The sequence below is a fragment of the Atta cephalotes genome (assembly GCF_000143395.1).
Source record: "Atta cephalotes unplaced genomic scaffold scaffold00003, whole genome shotgun sequence".
In the NCBI taxonomy this organism is placed as follows: domain Eukaryota; kingdom Metazoa; phylum Arthropoda; class Insecta; order Hymenoptera; family Formicidae; genus Atta; species Atta cephalotes.
The window spans coordinates 6819941-6835786 of NW_012130067.1; the positions used below are offsets into that span (position 1 = coordinate 6819941).

The 15846-nt window shown below is 32.4% G+C and overlaps 1 protein-coding gene across 1 annotated transcript in view; it reads left to right on the forward strand.

The window, feature by feature from the left end:
* Window positions 1-15846, forward strand: part of LOC105625786 (muscle M-line assembly protein unc-89-like) — a 141000-nt gene that overhangs the window by 121260 nt on the left and 3894 nt on the right. Inside the window, exons 4-5 of the mRNA XM_012207104.1 lie at window positions 9944-10154; window positions 12261-12388. Coding sequence (XP_012062494.1) covers window positions 9944-10154; window positions 12261-12388 — 339 coding nt within the window. The remainder of the gene's footprint in view (window positions 1-9943; window positions 10155-12260; window positions 12389-15846) is intronic.

The window sequence follows — 15846 nt, forward strand, 5'->3', positions numbered from 1 at the left end:
TTCGTTCGTACTTACCTTACGTTTCGTTACGGTTACGTTACGTAAAGTAACGATATACTATTAATTACTTTTACTTTACTTATTACTATATTATNTATACTATATATATATATATATATATATATATATATATATATATTATTACTAATATATATATATATATATATATATATATATGTTACATATATTTTATATATGTAAAATCAACTTGAAACAGGAAACCATCAACGACGTCTTTGTACAATACTTGCATTGAAACATCGCGGTTCATTCGATCATTGAATGGCAATGCTGAATAAACGTATTGAGAATATTAAGAATAAAGAATTGATTGCATAAGTACGAGATAGCATGACCACACACGATCAACTGATCGTAATTTTCTTAAGAACGCCGCTCAACCACAAAACTGGTTTCGATAATCTTTTGCGCTTCTCTAATCGCATATTTATTACATCTAAATTTCAGGTTTGCGTGTGCTCGTAACAAAGTTCGGATAATTTTCTAAGAATTATCCCATTATATTTTCTTTCTTCTAGAAATCAAACTGACAGTTTCTGATAGTTTCTGTTTGAAGGTTAATTGTTGCAATTGTTGCAGATATTACACTTAATTTTATTCAACTGGTCAAAGTACAGAGTATTTTTGTTTTCGTCGAAATCGAAATGTTGAATCTCTATTAAAAAGAATACAAATAGCTTGAAAGCTTCGTCATTCGAGTTTGCAAAAGCCTCGTACACCACACGTCTATTTTTTCGAGCTTACTTTGTTGACGTGATCGGATCTCTTGTGATATATTACGTTGCTTTCATAAGCGCTCTGGAAGATCAATTATCATCGCTTGTGAACGCACGAGAGTGCATCATTACTAGGTGTTTGCTCGGACCAAAAAGCTATTGCAAATACGTCTTACAATTAGATGATAATGATCATCTTCATTAGTAGATATCGTAATCTGTTCAGAATGGCTTGAGATCGGCTTTCCTTCATAAGAGGTAGATCAACGTTATTATGTGGTCGATTTTGACAGTTTTTGCTATTCCGATGGATATAATAATGAATTTAATGAATATAATACATGGGCTAAAAAGTCTCGGGATTTTTCAATAGGTGGCGCCACTAGAAAATGAACATGATTCATTTCGAGAGATTCATCTGTCACTAGTTTATGTATGAAGTTTCATGACATTTCGTTCATTCGTTTACAAGCTACAGTCGTTTAAGTTAAAAAAAAATGGAAAAGCAGGAATATCGCATCTTGATCAAACATTGTTTTTTGATGAGAAAAACTTCTGAACAATCATTGAAATGGTTGCAGAAATGTTATCTCACATCTGCTCCTTCGAGAACAACAGTTTATCGGTGATTTAGTGAATTTAAAATGGGTCGTACAAGCACCAAAGACGCATCTCGCTCTGGAAGGCCAAAAGAGGCTACGAATGCGGGAATCGTAAAGCAAGTGCATCGTTTTGAGTAATTGTAAAGTGAAGTTGCGCGAGTTAACTGAGGCCGTGGACATCTCAAAAAAACGGGCGGGATACATTTTACACGATGTTTTGGAGATGAAAAAGCTATCGGCGCGATGCCACGTTTGCTGACCGTCGACCAAAAACAGCAGCACGTTGATGATTCAACGGCCGGTTTGGCATTGTTGCAGCGTAATCGAGCGGACTTTTTTCGACGTTTTGTGACGATGGAAACGTGGATTCATTACCATACGTCTGAGTCCAATAGGCAGTCTGCAGAGTGGCTGAAAAGCCACGAAAGCCGACCAAAGCGGCCAAAAGACCAACCGCTCGGCAGGAAAGGTTATGGCCTCCGTTTTTTGGGATGCGCATAATCTTCATCGATTACCTGCAGAAGGCAAGAACAATTACGGGAGAGTATTATGCAGCGTTATTGGACAAATTGAACGAAATAAAGAAAAAAACGGCCCCATATGACGAAGAAAAAAGTTCTGTTCATCACGATAACGCACCGTCACACACGTCCTTGAAAGCGATGGCCAAATTGGACCAATTACGATTCGAATTGGTTGCTCACCCACCGTATTCTCCAGACTTGGCCCCCAGCGACTATTATCTGTTCCCAAACCTCAAGCGGTAGCTCCAAGGAAAGAGATTCACATCGAATGAGGAAGTCATCGCGAAAACCGAGGCGTATTTCGAAGGCTTGAACATTTCGTACTACAGAAAGGGCATCGAAATGTTGGAAAATCGCTATACCAAGTGTATCGCCCTCGAAGGCAACTATGTTGAGGAGTAAATATAACTTTGCCCAAAAAACGCTTGTTTTCATTAAAAATCCCGGGACTTTTCAGCCCATGTAGTAAGTTGAAATTTTTAATAATAAGGACTTAACATAAAATAATAAAGACGGTAAATAAAAATTTTATATCGATAGAAATAAATCGAATAAGAGAGAGGTTTTTATTTTCGGTCAGAACGGATCTTGATGCTATAGATAATGTAAATTTGCAAATACATTTTATTTTTAATTTTATAAATTGCTCGCCGATGCAGTTTATCGGACTTAAAACGCAATTATAAACAGAAGCTGAAAATATACATTGATCGTCAATTTAATAATAATATTAAATACGCGAAAGACTTTCATATAGAGCTGTTCCAATGTCTTCTTGAAAAGATGACGTTTTCTCACTAATTACCGGTTATTGCGACAAATATACAATATATCTCTAATAACAATATGCCTCGCAATCGAATTAATAAAATGCTCGTACAAAATAAGAGAGATCTAGATTTGAATTCCGTCAGAGGTGATATATTTCACAATAAGTTCTTTGCAGTTTTTCAATTGACGATTGATGTAATTTGTGATGTTATTTCCAGCTTCAGTTTATAATTGCATTTCAAGTTCGATAAACCGAATTGGTATGCAGTTTATAAAATTGTGAAAACAGCATTTACTGTAGTATCTAGAAAATCTAGAATTTTCAGAAGATTTCTTTTCTACTCTTAAAAATTAAAAACTTTTCTGGAATTTTATCAATATTTAAAGAATTTTTTGGAATTTGACTTGTAAATTTAAATTCTGTTTTTTTCTGGAAACATTATTCCTTTGATAATTTTTTGTTATAATAATGCAAAATGTTGACAATTAGCATAAGTACGGCATTTACATATTCGTGTATATTCCCATACGTACATTCTTGTGTGTTTCGTGAGTTTTTATTAAAAAAGTCAGATTGACAATAGAAGGCAATACTCATTGTCAGTAGAATAGAGTAGTTCACTGACATTATTGTATGTAGGGAACTTTCTTTATCTTACAGCTTTCACAGCTTTAAATTATAAAAAATGGTAAGTATAATCTTATAGCATTCCTGTCTTCTCTTAATTTTCAATAGATAGTTTATTTATGTTACTTGATTCCGATTTATTTCAAAGTTGCATTTAAAAAATTCTCTAATTTTTTATTTGGAATTTTGAACAAAAATATCCGGAAAATCCAGGAATTTTCAGAAAATTTTTTTATATTTTAATAAACATCCTGAAAAATATATTTGTAAATTTACATATGAACATTATTCAAGCATCAAGATCTTTTGATAAAAAATTATAAGATTTTTTCTTATTAAGGTTTAATTTTTTATATTAATCGGAAATATCATTGCATCTCCTTTTTCATTGCATTCTCCTTTTTTTATGTTAATATTCAAATTAAATTTTTTATTAATATTTCAGCAGTATAAATATATTTATTTAATATATTCCAATATTTTTACATTAATTGATATTTTATTTTATTTAATATTAAAAATAGAATATTAAATATTCGGATGCGAGTTCTCATTCAATTATCGTTGCGTATTATTTATTACCGTTTATACTGCGTATACTTGTAGATAAATCCGTAGCTCTGAATCGATATATCCAGCGACGTCATAATAACATAGCGAATTAACCGCGTGATTATCTTTTGCATTTCCAGATATCCATTTTGCGGCCTTTCGATAATAATTGGCGATCGTGCAGTTTATTCATTGCATAAATATGAGAACGACTCGTAATCGTGCTCACACATCGGTTTAAATGTCCACAATGGATTGTTGATTAACGACAGATTCGACGAATGATACAAAAACTTGATAAACGGAACGTAATCGTAAACACGAGCTATGGCTCTCACGTTTGTGCACCGTTCGATGATTACCCAATATTCCTATTCCTGATTTATGAATATTAATCAAAGTTTTCTCTGCCTTCCCCCTTGTCCTAAATTTTTGAATTGCGTACACAATTAGGTGTTGTCAACGCGTAGCTCTGAATTACGGAATTAAACCAAATGGCAAAACGTTCGTTCTATAATTCCGCAATTCAAGTAAACTACAACACGCAGCGATAATTTGTCAGAATATATAATATTCCAATTTTATTAATTCGAAATAAAACATCAAATGTTCTGGTGATGCAGCTTAATTTATTCGCACAACAGTGACAAATAGCATCGTCATCGATATCCTTTATGCATCTTGAAACGTTAAATGCAACGTTTTGGGAGTATTATATTAATGATTGTAATTATTATAAATAAAAACACGCACAAACAATTATATTCAATACAATGTAAGCAGCTTTGAAAAATTGACATTTTTTCTGAACGAAATTATTCCACGCAACCCCTTGACACTTAAATTCCTTGAGTTTTATAAGTTGCACATAGATCCAACTCTGGAATTTTATCACTCAGAATGTGTATCACTGCGCGCTTTTACTCGTTTCAGTCGCGCTAAGCTAAATTACTGCTGTCAGTATGTTCTGGATAAGTTTTTGCGCTTGTTTCCTGAAATAAAAGCTATGCTGTTAAAGCTATGCTATTAAAGCACTTAGAATTATTAGAATCATGCTATACCGTGCTTTTATTTTTGTTCTCTACGAAGATTGACGTGTATCTTATATTATAAAAGTTTTGACCAATCATAATCTTCTCATTCATTTCAAAGGAATTTCAGATTAAAAATCCGATGAAGCAAAGAGAAAACTATACATTTGTAGTATTTTGTGATCGGCTTTAAAGTTTATTGCATTAACGTTAATATTGTAAATCATTATTTATTCTGGACAAACTCTAAATCATATTATTAAATTATTATTGCCATCGTATTAAAATATTAAATTAATGTAACATGTATATAATGCAGTGGATAATAACCATTTATTAGTAACGAGACAGTTGATACATTTACATATGAATGATTGGAAGCAGAAATGTTCAATATATTTATAACTTCAAAAACAGAGATGTTTTCTCTAATAAGAAAAAATTTTCTTAAAATACGTAATTCTTACTGCAATATGAACGCATGATTGTATTTTCGCTTTTCCTAATCATAAAGCCGTATAACCATATAGAAATGCAGCGTCATGTATAGTATCGTGCATCATTGCCATGCAGAGGTTTCGGTTGAATTTCGCCAAACAATGCAACGATTAATGCCAATGGCACATACGCGTCATCTGGAGTACGCGGGAGTTCGCGCAAGTGTCAGGGTTCGGTGCTGAGATGGGACAATGCGAAATCTCCATCGTGACATCATATCTGCATCCCAATGTAGTCCGCATATAGGTGAATCTATAAACGCGATCCAAATATGGTCTACAACTATGTGGCTTTTAAATCCTTTATCATCTCGATGCAACGTTCCAATGGATTGAACATGATATCGCATATATATATATATATATATATATATATAAACGGATAAAATATTCTTGACAAAACGAAAATATATTATCTAACAAAAATAATTAATCATTTTTTAATTAAAGTCCCATTTTTACGTTTGCAGCATATTTTAACATTATACAATTCTAATTTTTAATTCTGATTAAATATTTTATTTTTTTCAGTACGAAAAAGCTTTTACTTTGTTATAAATTATTTACAGTTTTCAATCTTGTATAAAGCGTTTGATTCTATTTGCGTCGCTCGAGTTAGAAAATGTAATCCTTCCATTTTGCAAAAGCCGCCCTTTAAAGCTGCATGAAGATGGAGAATTCAGTTGAATCCAGGTATATACTAAAACGATCGCGACTGAAAACCCCTCACAGCTCCAGAATCTGTAGAATCGATTTCAATAGCTAGCTACCAAAAGCCGATTTTGCATTCGCACGGCGTGTTAGATGTGCGCGGCACGACAGTTGCGACGCCTCTGTTTTCCTCGTCCCGTTCTTCAGCGCCAGCAACCCCATCGCTTCGTCAGGATGGATAGATTTTGTTTGGCTTTCAGCCGGCAACGCTAATGCCAATAACACGGTCGTGTCATCTCGAGAGCTCCAGCTGGTGCAGGTGCCGGATGCAGGACGAACCAGGACAAAACGAATCTCTCCATGGCAACGTCACTCCCGTTGAGAGGACGTCAACCCACGATCAGTTAATACATCGAAGTTTCCGTAAAATGATCTGAAAAGCGCGGTGTGCCCTCCTGTTCGATCACGCCAAATACTTTCTCTTTTCCAAAATAAAAAAATTGCATTATTCTTTACTCTAGATTTTTACTCAATTTTATTATGTTCTCATAAAGTTATTCAATTTTATTATTAAAAATGTTAGGAATTTGATCTCTTTGTTGATTGTCAATATCTTCAAGACTACCTCTATATTCAAATTAAATTTTTTTCTAAGATTGATGTCTCATCACATAACACCGTTTGATATATAATTCGATTTGAAATTCAAGGACCATAAAATACATAAATTGAAAATGTATTTTTGGAATTACTCTTTTCATTCGTTTCGATAAGTTATATTCAAATGATGCCCCGAAATGCCCATCTTTCAAGTAATTTAAGGTGGTTTTTTTAGTAAATCAAATTACCATAGAAATGTCAATTTTTTAATATAATAAAGTTGAAGTACCGAAATTGACGTGTGCAAAATTTTACGATTAATGAAATAAGAGAGAAAAAAAATATTGAAAATGTAACCTTTCACGTATAATTTAGTGACGGATGAGGCAGACGCTTCTTTGACTAACTGCATATAAATTTTATCACAGATTTTTCTCAAAAACGAGATTATAATAGTTTAAAAAAATTACAATTTTAATGATTACAAAAAAATTATAAGTCGATAGTTATTTTGGAAAGATATTTATGTGCATAAACTTACATTTCAAGTATATAAAAAGTAAACATAACATTTTCGTTCGATGAAGATGCAGCTCTCAATTTATTATCGTATGTTTCATACTATTTCATTAAGATATACACGTAGTTTTAATATTTTATCCAAATGTAGATATTTAAAAATTTTATCAAAATATAGATATTTATGTAGATATTTAAAAATTTTGGGTGGGCCCTAGTGACGCACCTTAAATTTTCGGCACTTTATTAAAAAATTATCTCAAAACATTTTCGCGCAAATAAAAACTTCAACATCGCCAATATATATAGCATCCCGCAATTGTTGGCTAAACTGTTTTTGTAAATAGAGCGAACTAAACTGAGTCGAAAAGTTCTTTACCATTTTGAAATTTTCATAAAAGACAAGATATTAACTACTAAAAATCGCTGAATGATTGATTTTCAATAATTTTTTACTCGAATACTATTAATTTTACACAAAAGTAATGAGAGACAAAAATTGCTTAGTTTCTTCTCAAATAAAGTTCTGATTCAATATTTTCAGAATTGTTTAATACCATATTTTCTCATGTTGATAAAAATAGTTGCTCATAAGAAAATATAGTACTAAAAAGTTCATAAAAAATTCTGAAAAAAATTCTTAGAGTTATGAGAAGAAAATAAATAATTTTTATCTCTTGCTATTTTTCTATGAAGTTGATAGTATTTGAGTAAAAAATTATTGAAGACCATTATTCGGAAATGTTTAATTAATATCTCATTAACCAAATTGCGAAAATTATAAAATGATAGAAGACTTTTTGACTCAGTTTAGAATCTATCCGCTCTATTTATAAAAAAGCACTTGGGGCAAGAATTGCAGGACACTTTGTATATGTATATTCTGTGAAAGTGTTATGCCTTCTCTCTTTCAACAATTAGGAGATAAAATTGCGAATCAAGATAAGATTTTGATGGCTTTCGTATTTAATTCGATCAATTTTACCGGTGAGTATAGCGATGAGAGTAATTTCATATCCGGAATAAAAGAAGTTAATTATTTTGCTAACGTTATCCAATATATATTATTTTATGAGCCATGAGCGACAAGTTGAATTTCAATCGGCAATTTATTAAATTTTTCATTGACACATAACATTATTATACATACATATTTTCGAAAACCTCAAATTAAAAATTAATGAGTAATAAAAGATATGCACTGATTTATAGAACGATTACTTTACGTATACAATTAAGAAAATTATTTATGTACCTAGTAATTTCATAAAAATGCGGTACTTCTCGTTGAGCTAATTTGTGTTTCAGTCGATGAAAACTTTTTGACTTTTCAAACCATTGGATGATCAATACTGAATAAAATTATTTTGCGAGTATCAGTCGTTAGTCAGTGCGGTTTTTGCCAATTTCTAGAATTAATTAGGATCAATCGAATGTAAATGTTATTTCGGAGAACACAGTTGAAACTTTTTTTACATCAATTATTAGTTTTGTTTATGTTTTTTGCTGGTGCGATAGAATTATTATAGTATATATTATTAAGTACATTGAAACTCTGATGAAATTCTGATGTTTTTAAATTATAATCTTTATAGATTTGACTGAATTTCGTTTATTCCTTTCAGGCTATGATACATTCTTGGTTTAAACAATAAAAATTCAACAGTAGCAACGATATTAAACAAACAAATAAGCTCTCGATTTATTCATCAAGCAATGTATTATGCAAACCGCAGGTAATGCCGTAGGATAGATAAATATATGGTAGGGCAGTAACGCGCCTGATATTGACAGTCCACCCATGACATGTATACAGGTACATTATTCCCTCACATAGCCGTGGTGTATTTACATGCATCACTTGCTTTGATCCTCAATGACATAAAATTCGTGCAATCTGATATGCTATATTACGCAACTAATAAATTCTTTCTCTATACTTTTATATTATATTTTTTTAAGGTGCATACATATATCTTAAACATCTCATTGTCAGTTGAACTGTTTATAAAGACAATTATATATATAGAGCTGTCTTATTATTAACATTACAAATGTTACGGAAATCAATTTATTCAAGTATGCGGTAATATGTCAATCGTATAAGAAAAAAAATGTTGTATAAAGACTTCCATTCATTATTATCTCAGATTGTGATGTGATAGAAATAAGAAAGCATAGAATAAAAATTCTCGCAAATTATATTCAAATAGAAAATGCTCAAATAATTTTTCAACAAAAGTTTAGTTTTAATCCAAATTATGCAAATTATGCAATATTTGTAATTTCGGGGTCTGGTGAAGCACCCCAAATTTTCGACACTTTACAAAGAATCACTTTAGTACTGTTATTGAATTAAGAAAATTATTTTAAATTGCTCTTTATATTTTTTTGAAAGTGTGATTCACTCCAATTTATAAAAAATATAAAGAGTTATAAAAAATACCGTTATTATATCGAAAAAGAGTGGAAAATTTGCATTTTTTAATAAAAGTGACAGATTTTTACTCTTTTTTTTTTACACTTTTGGAGTGAGATTTATACAAAAGAAAAGAAGAATCTTACTCCTTTTCTTTTAGAGTAAATCTCGCTCCAAAAGTGTGAACTCTCACTCCGAAAAAAGTTAAAATCTGCCATTCTTATTTAAGATTTTCATATTTTCATATTTTTTTCATTAGTGGCAGTATTTTAATTCTTTTGGAATAAGATTTCACTCTAAGAAATTTAGAGAATAGAATCATTCTGCAAATAAAACTTTTTTTTGTATATCTATAGAAAAAAATTAAATGATATACTAAGAATTGACTAAGATGCAATATCCTGTTTTGCAGGTTTCCTGGGTGAGACATCGGGATATACATTTGTTAACGGTTGGTCGTTATACCTATACCAGCGATCAACGTTTCGAGGCACTACACTCTCCTCATACGGAGGACTGGACTTTGAGGATACGATATCCTCAGCGTAAGGATTCCGGGATTTATGAGTGCCAAATATCTACGACCCCGCCCATTGGCCATCCTGTGTATTTAACGATAGTTGGTAAGCGAATAATTAATTTTATGTAATTATAACATTAATTTTTCATTTTTTTGAAGTATAAAAAGAAATGAAATCCAAGAAGTGATTATTTAATAGATATCATGTTAACATTATATTCGTTAACGATCTTATTTACAAAACTCTTGAATTTCCTTCAAGTTTTCACTTTGATGACGAAACTTCAAAGTCGTACTTTACTTTCATTGAGAGACGTATTTATTTGAAGCGATATAAATTTCCTGGTAACATCATGAGTTTGACTCAAACGTTCCGCTGTATGCAATATAACTTCAAAAGTTTTCCGCTAGTTGAAGAAAGTGCTGTACCTTCTATAGTTAGCGTATAATATAACCATCGTTTAATTAACAGCTACATGTAGAAGAGAAATTTTCATTCATAATTAATCTTGAAGGCATACTGCCGTTCATAAATTCGGGAACGTTTGTAATTTTCAATATAATTATATGTGTATGTATATAATTGAAATTTTCTTTCTTTTATATCTTTTTCATAAGAGTTAAATATTTGGAATTGATATTCTTGATCTTCAATTTTCCGCAAAAATTTGATTGAGAAGCAATAATGTTTCTATCTCTTATATATAAAATTTTCTAATTAATTTCCACACATTAAATTAACATTTTAAAAATCTGTTTTGCATTAAATTTTTGCTATAAATGCGCAATTTTCTTAACTTGGCAGAAACATACAAAAGAATAGATGCGTCCTGTGTTTCACGCATTTATATTCAAATAAGAAGTGTGTATGAGATATAAAGATCTCTCGTTAATGACCACATCATACTTTAAGTTGCCTAAGAAGATTTTTGGCGTGACCTAAAGTCTCGCTCTACGATGGACTCGATTGAGTGATAAAAATATTGAACATGATAAAAATGTATGTGACAAAAATTATCGTCTGATTCATCGATTCCCAACGTTCTATCACTCACATGGGCGCTGAGGAGATCGGGGCGGGGGGAGAGGGCATTGGAAGTCCTAAGGATAGTAGTAAGGGAGCGTTGAGGAGCAAGAATGCGCTAGAGAAATTTAATCTCCTAAATATTTTTTAAACAAATATTTAAACCCTAAACATTCCCAGCATTATGGGTGGCAAAAAATTTTTTATTGCATTTCCCTCATCCTAATTAGTTGGAACGTGAATTTAGTGCGGTTACAAATCTTTGAAAAAAGAGGAATTGACTGCAAATAGTTAAACGCGGAGATTTAAGAATGCTGCTGACAAAAATTAAATATAGACAGATATAGACAGATACTAGCGTCACATCAAGCTCAAACTTCTCATTAATGATAATTTTTTAATATTTATAAATTTATATTATGCTATAATTTTTTAATATTTTTTATTTGATTCTGTATAATTTTTCGTTTTGTTGAGTTTTTTAGAGTTTTTATTTAGAGTTCAGAGAGAGTTTATCGATTACTATCAAGGGGGCGCTGAACAAAAAGCATTTTGAAAAGGGGGCAGTGAGCTAAAAAAGATTGGGAAACTATGGTCTAATTATTTAAGCCTTTAAGTGATTAATCATCACGTTCACCATCATGTAGCTGCAAATGAGTGACCAACTGTCCCAAATTAAGAGCAATAGTTCCAAATTAAGAACATGATTATAAATTGTCCTTCTTGTAAATATAAAAATAATAAATGTGAAATAATAAATGAAAATATATAAGTGAAAATAATAAGAGGATGAAATATAATTTTTAACTAATATGTGAAAAATTTTATGATTTTTTAATTTAAAAATCCTGATATTCATAAAATGCATTTAATAAAAAAATATAATTTTAAACAATAAAATGTGATCTCGTAACTTGACGTAATTTTTCTTGTCTTGATCTTATGTGACGTTATATATCAAGTGTTATTATGTATAAATATAATAATATGTTATTGTTTGTATATGTATGTGTTTCGTTAACAATTATTTTAAAAATGTTTTTAAAAAAATCTATTACAATTTAATTATTTAATATTGAATTTTAACATTTAATATTGAATTTTTTAAATGTCTTTTTTTGCTTCCTTAAGGAGTTGATCACCTTAAACTATAGAGACCACTAAAATCGTTCGTCTTTGTTTTAGAGCCGATAACCATTATAATTGGAGCGCCGGACCTCTTCGTCAATAAAGGCAGCACCATCAATCTAACGTGCGTCGTAAAATACGCTCCCGAACCACCTCCGACGATGACCTGGAGTCATAACACGGAAGTAAGTGTTATTTATTTGCTTTCACAAATAAATTACTGAAAGATAACAGAGTCTATCCGTAGAAGCAAAAAATTCTTAAATTTTATAATAATTTCGAGCTTTGTTTTGAATTTGTAGTAAAACTTTTATAACAAGATTTAATTAAAGTTTTAATGTGAAAAATGAGACTCGCGATTTAATTCTAGCTATTATTTTGCTTTACAATCATCTTATACATTCATCTTATACAAAAAATTCATCTTATACAAAACAGATGAATTATAATAAGTTCAATAGAATTCGTTTCTGTAATTACGGATTAATAATTTTATAATTTTCGCACAGTGGATCTGTAGACCGGAATTCCGTGGCTTCCATCTCCGATTTTCCTGTCCATAATTTATCTCGCGACGAGTTGCATAACGATGCTCTTTGCCGCATCGGACAACAACAGACATACATGATTAATATGGTCTGTCGGCGCGTATTTTCTTCGCGATGGGAAAATACATTTTGTGCTTTTAATACCACTTTGTGCAACAAAAGTTATTGTAAACGCGCATTTCACGGGGCACAAAGAGCACATTACATCACGGAACCCATTAATATTGACGAACTCTTTAGAATAATTTTGCGCGACGTAATGTTCGCGGCGTCGCGCGTCATTTTATTCACGATGATGAGATAATTTTAAATTTCCCTCTGAGCCGATATTTGTAATTCCACGTTTGGTATCGGCCGAGCGGAAATTATTCTGCGCGCGTTAATGAGACGCTAGTACGCATGGTTTGTAAAAACTAGCAAACGATCGATAAAAAAATGGGAGGGGAGATAGATAGTAATTTCTCGGCTGATTGCCGATACATCGATATGCCATCGGTCGCCGGAGCTACACTCATCCAGCTACGTGCTTTTATTAGAATAAAACAGCAGGTAACACAATTTTCGCAAGGTACTATCGCGCACGTTGATCAAAGTGAAACGCGAAATAGAAGACTAGCCGTTCGCATAGCCGTATGCGGCAGCCAAGGAAATTATTTTCCGATTAATCCTTCGTGGTTTTCGATTCGCGGATAATCATTTATTCTTTAAAGAGATACACACGGCGAAATGATTCTCGTATGAAATACGAGACGAGTTAACTTTTTTTTTTATAGAAAAGAGAAATGAAAAGCACTGGAAGAAAAGCGAAAGAGAAAAGGCGAAGGATAGTTTTCTATTCTATCTACGGGGGCGTGCCGTTACGCGTGTCTATTCTCAAAGAGAATACGAAAGAAACATATATGTATATATACGCGCGTTTCCTGCTATTCTTTACTTCGTATCTCACGAGGTGTCTTTTATTTTCCGCTAAAGGGGCGTTGTCGGAAAAAACGGGGAATGTAAGAAAACAGGCGCGCGCCAATGTCTTTGAAAGAACGATTGCGGGTGAAATGCATACGGCATCGCATTTATATGTTCGATATTAAATGATGCGAATTAAAAGAGGAGTTAGCCTTCATTTCCGGTATTATTAAAGTTTCCTGAAGCTGTTATCATCTCATGGAGCTCGAACCTCAGAAACTTTCAATAGTGTAAAGTTCGAATAGATACCATCTCATTTCCTACATATAATCATGACATAGAGAAAGCTTCATCTATTAATTTAATTTCTTATAAATTAATATGTATCAATAATTTGAAGAAGGCCCTTATTTCTAAAAAGAATTTAATTTCGATAAGAAATGGAGATTAAAATTATTATTTATTATGCGCTCTGAGGACTATGTCTATAGCTGCGTTCCATTTAATGTTCGTTTAACATTTGATAAGTGACAAGGAAATGAAATGATTCCACGAGCATTGTAAGCGTTGAATGGAACGCAGTCTATGTCTCCTCAAGCGATAAGCGCTAATATTGGGAGTACAAAATAGTTCGGTCCGTTTCCCTAAAGATGGCTCCAGCTGTTGTGAATAGTTCATAGCCGGCGGTTTCAGAGAGGTTAAAATGCTAATAATATTCAGTTTATATCGCTTTGAGTTTCATACAAAAACCTTCATTTTTACTGTGTTTGAAATGTCGAATTTTGTGTTAACCAAGCAGCATTTGCGGGAGGTTTTCTGCTTTAATTGGAAGAAAAGTGCGGCTGAAGCCCATCGAATGCTTGTCGAAGTTTATGGTGACACTGCTCCAACTGATAAATCATGTAGGGAATGGTTTCGAGGATTGAGATTTCAGCGTTGAAGACAAGCCTCGCTCTGGGCAGTCAAAAAAATTCGAAGACAAAGAATTAGAGGCATTACTCAAAGAAGATCAGAGTCAAACGCAAGAGGAGCTTGCAGAATCATTGGGTGTTACTCAACAAATCGTTTCTGTACGATTGAGAGTCATGGGAATGATTCAAAAACAAGGAAATTGGATGCCTTATAAACTAAAACCGAGAGACGTTGAAAGGCGATTTTTCACTTGCGAACAGCTGATTCAAAGACAACAGAGAAAAAGGTTTTTTGCATCGGATTGTGACTGGAGATGAGAAGTGGATGTTCTACGACAAGAAGAAAAAATATTACGCTAAGCCCGGTCAATCGTTGCATCGATCTCAACATCAACATCACGGCCGAACATTCATGGTTCGAAGATCATGCTCTGTATCTGGTGGGATCAAAAGGGTCTTGTTTACTATGAGTTGCTGAAACCTGGCGATTCCATTACGGGCGATCGGCTACAATTGATTCGTTTGAACCGTGCATTGCGAGAAAAACGGCCGGAATACGAACAAAGACATGATAAAGTTATTCTTCTTCATGACAACGCTCGGTCTCATGTCGTAAAAAAATATTTGGAAACGCTCAAATGGGATGTTTTACCGCATCCGCCGTATTCTCCAGACATTGTTCCTTCAGATTATTGATTGTTCCGAAGGATGCAGCAAGTCACCGGTTCACTTCTTTCGCAGAAATCGAAAATTGGCTCCAAAATTGGATCACCTCTAAAGACGAGTTTTTTCGAGATGGAATTCGAAAATTGCCTGAGAGATGGGAAAAAGTAGTAGGCAGCGATGGACAAATTTAATTGATCTGTTCATTCATTTTGTTTTGAAATAAATGCACAAAAAACGGACTGAACTAATTTGTACTCCCAATATATAATAAGCTAATACATAATTAAATATAGCAGCATCTTGACAAGATACCGAACAGAAGTTTTTTAAAGTGAGAAATAAATAAAAGTAAATAAATTATAAAAAGAAGAATGTTTATGATATAGTTGTATAGTTTATGATATGTTGCAATTAAATCAGAAATCTTCATGGCTGGGACGTAACATGTTATATAATATTGTTATTTTTTTTTTTTTATAACGATCGTTATTTTTATAAAATAATATTCCTAATCATCGAATCTTTATAAAATAAATGTGGTGTAAGAGAGAGAGAGAGAGAGAGAGAGAGAGAGAGAGAGAGAGAGAGAGAGAGAGAGAGAGAGAGAGAGAGAGAGAG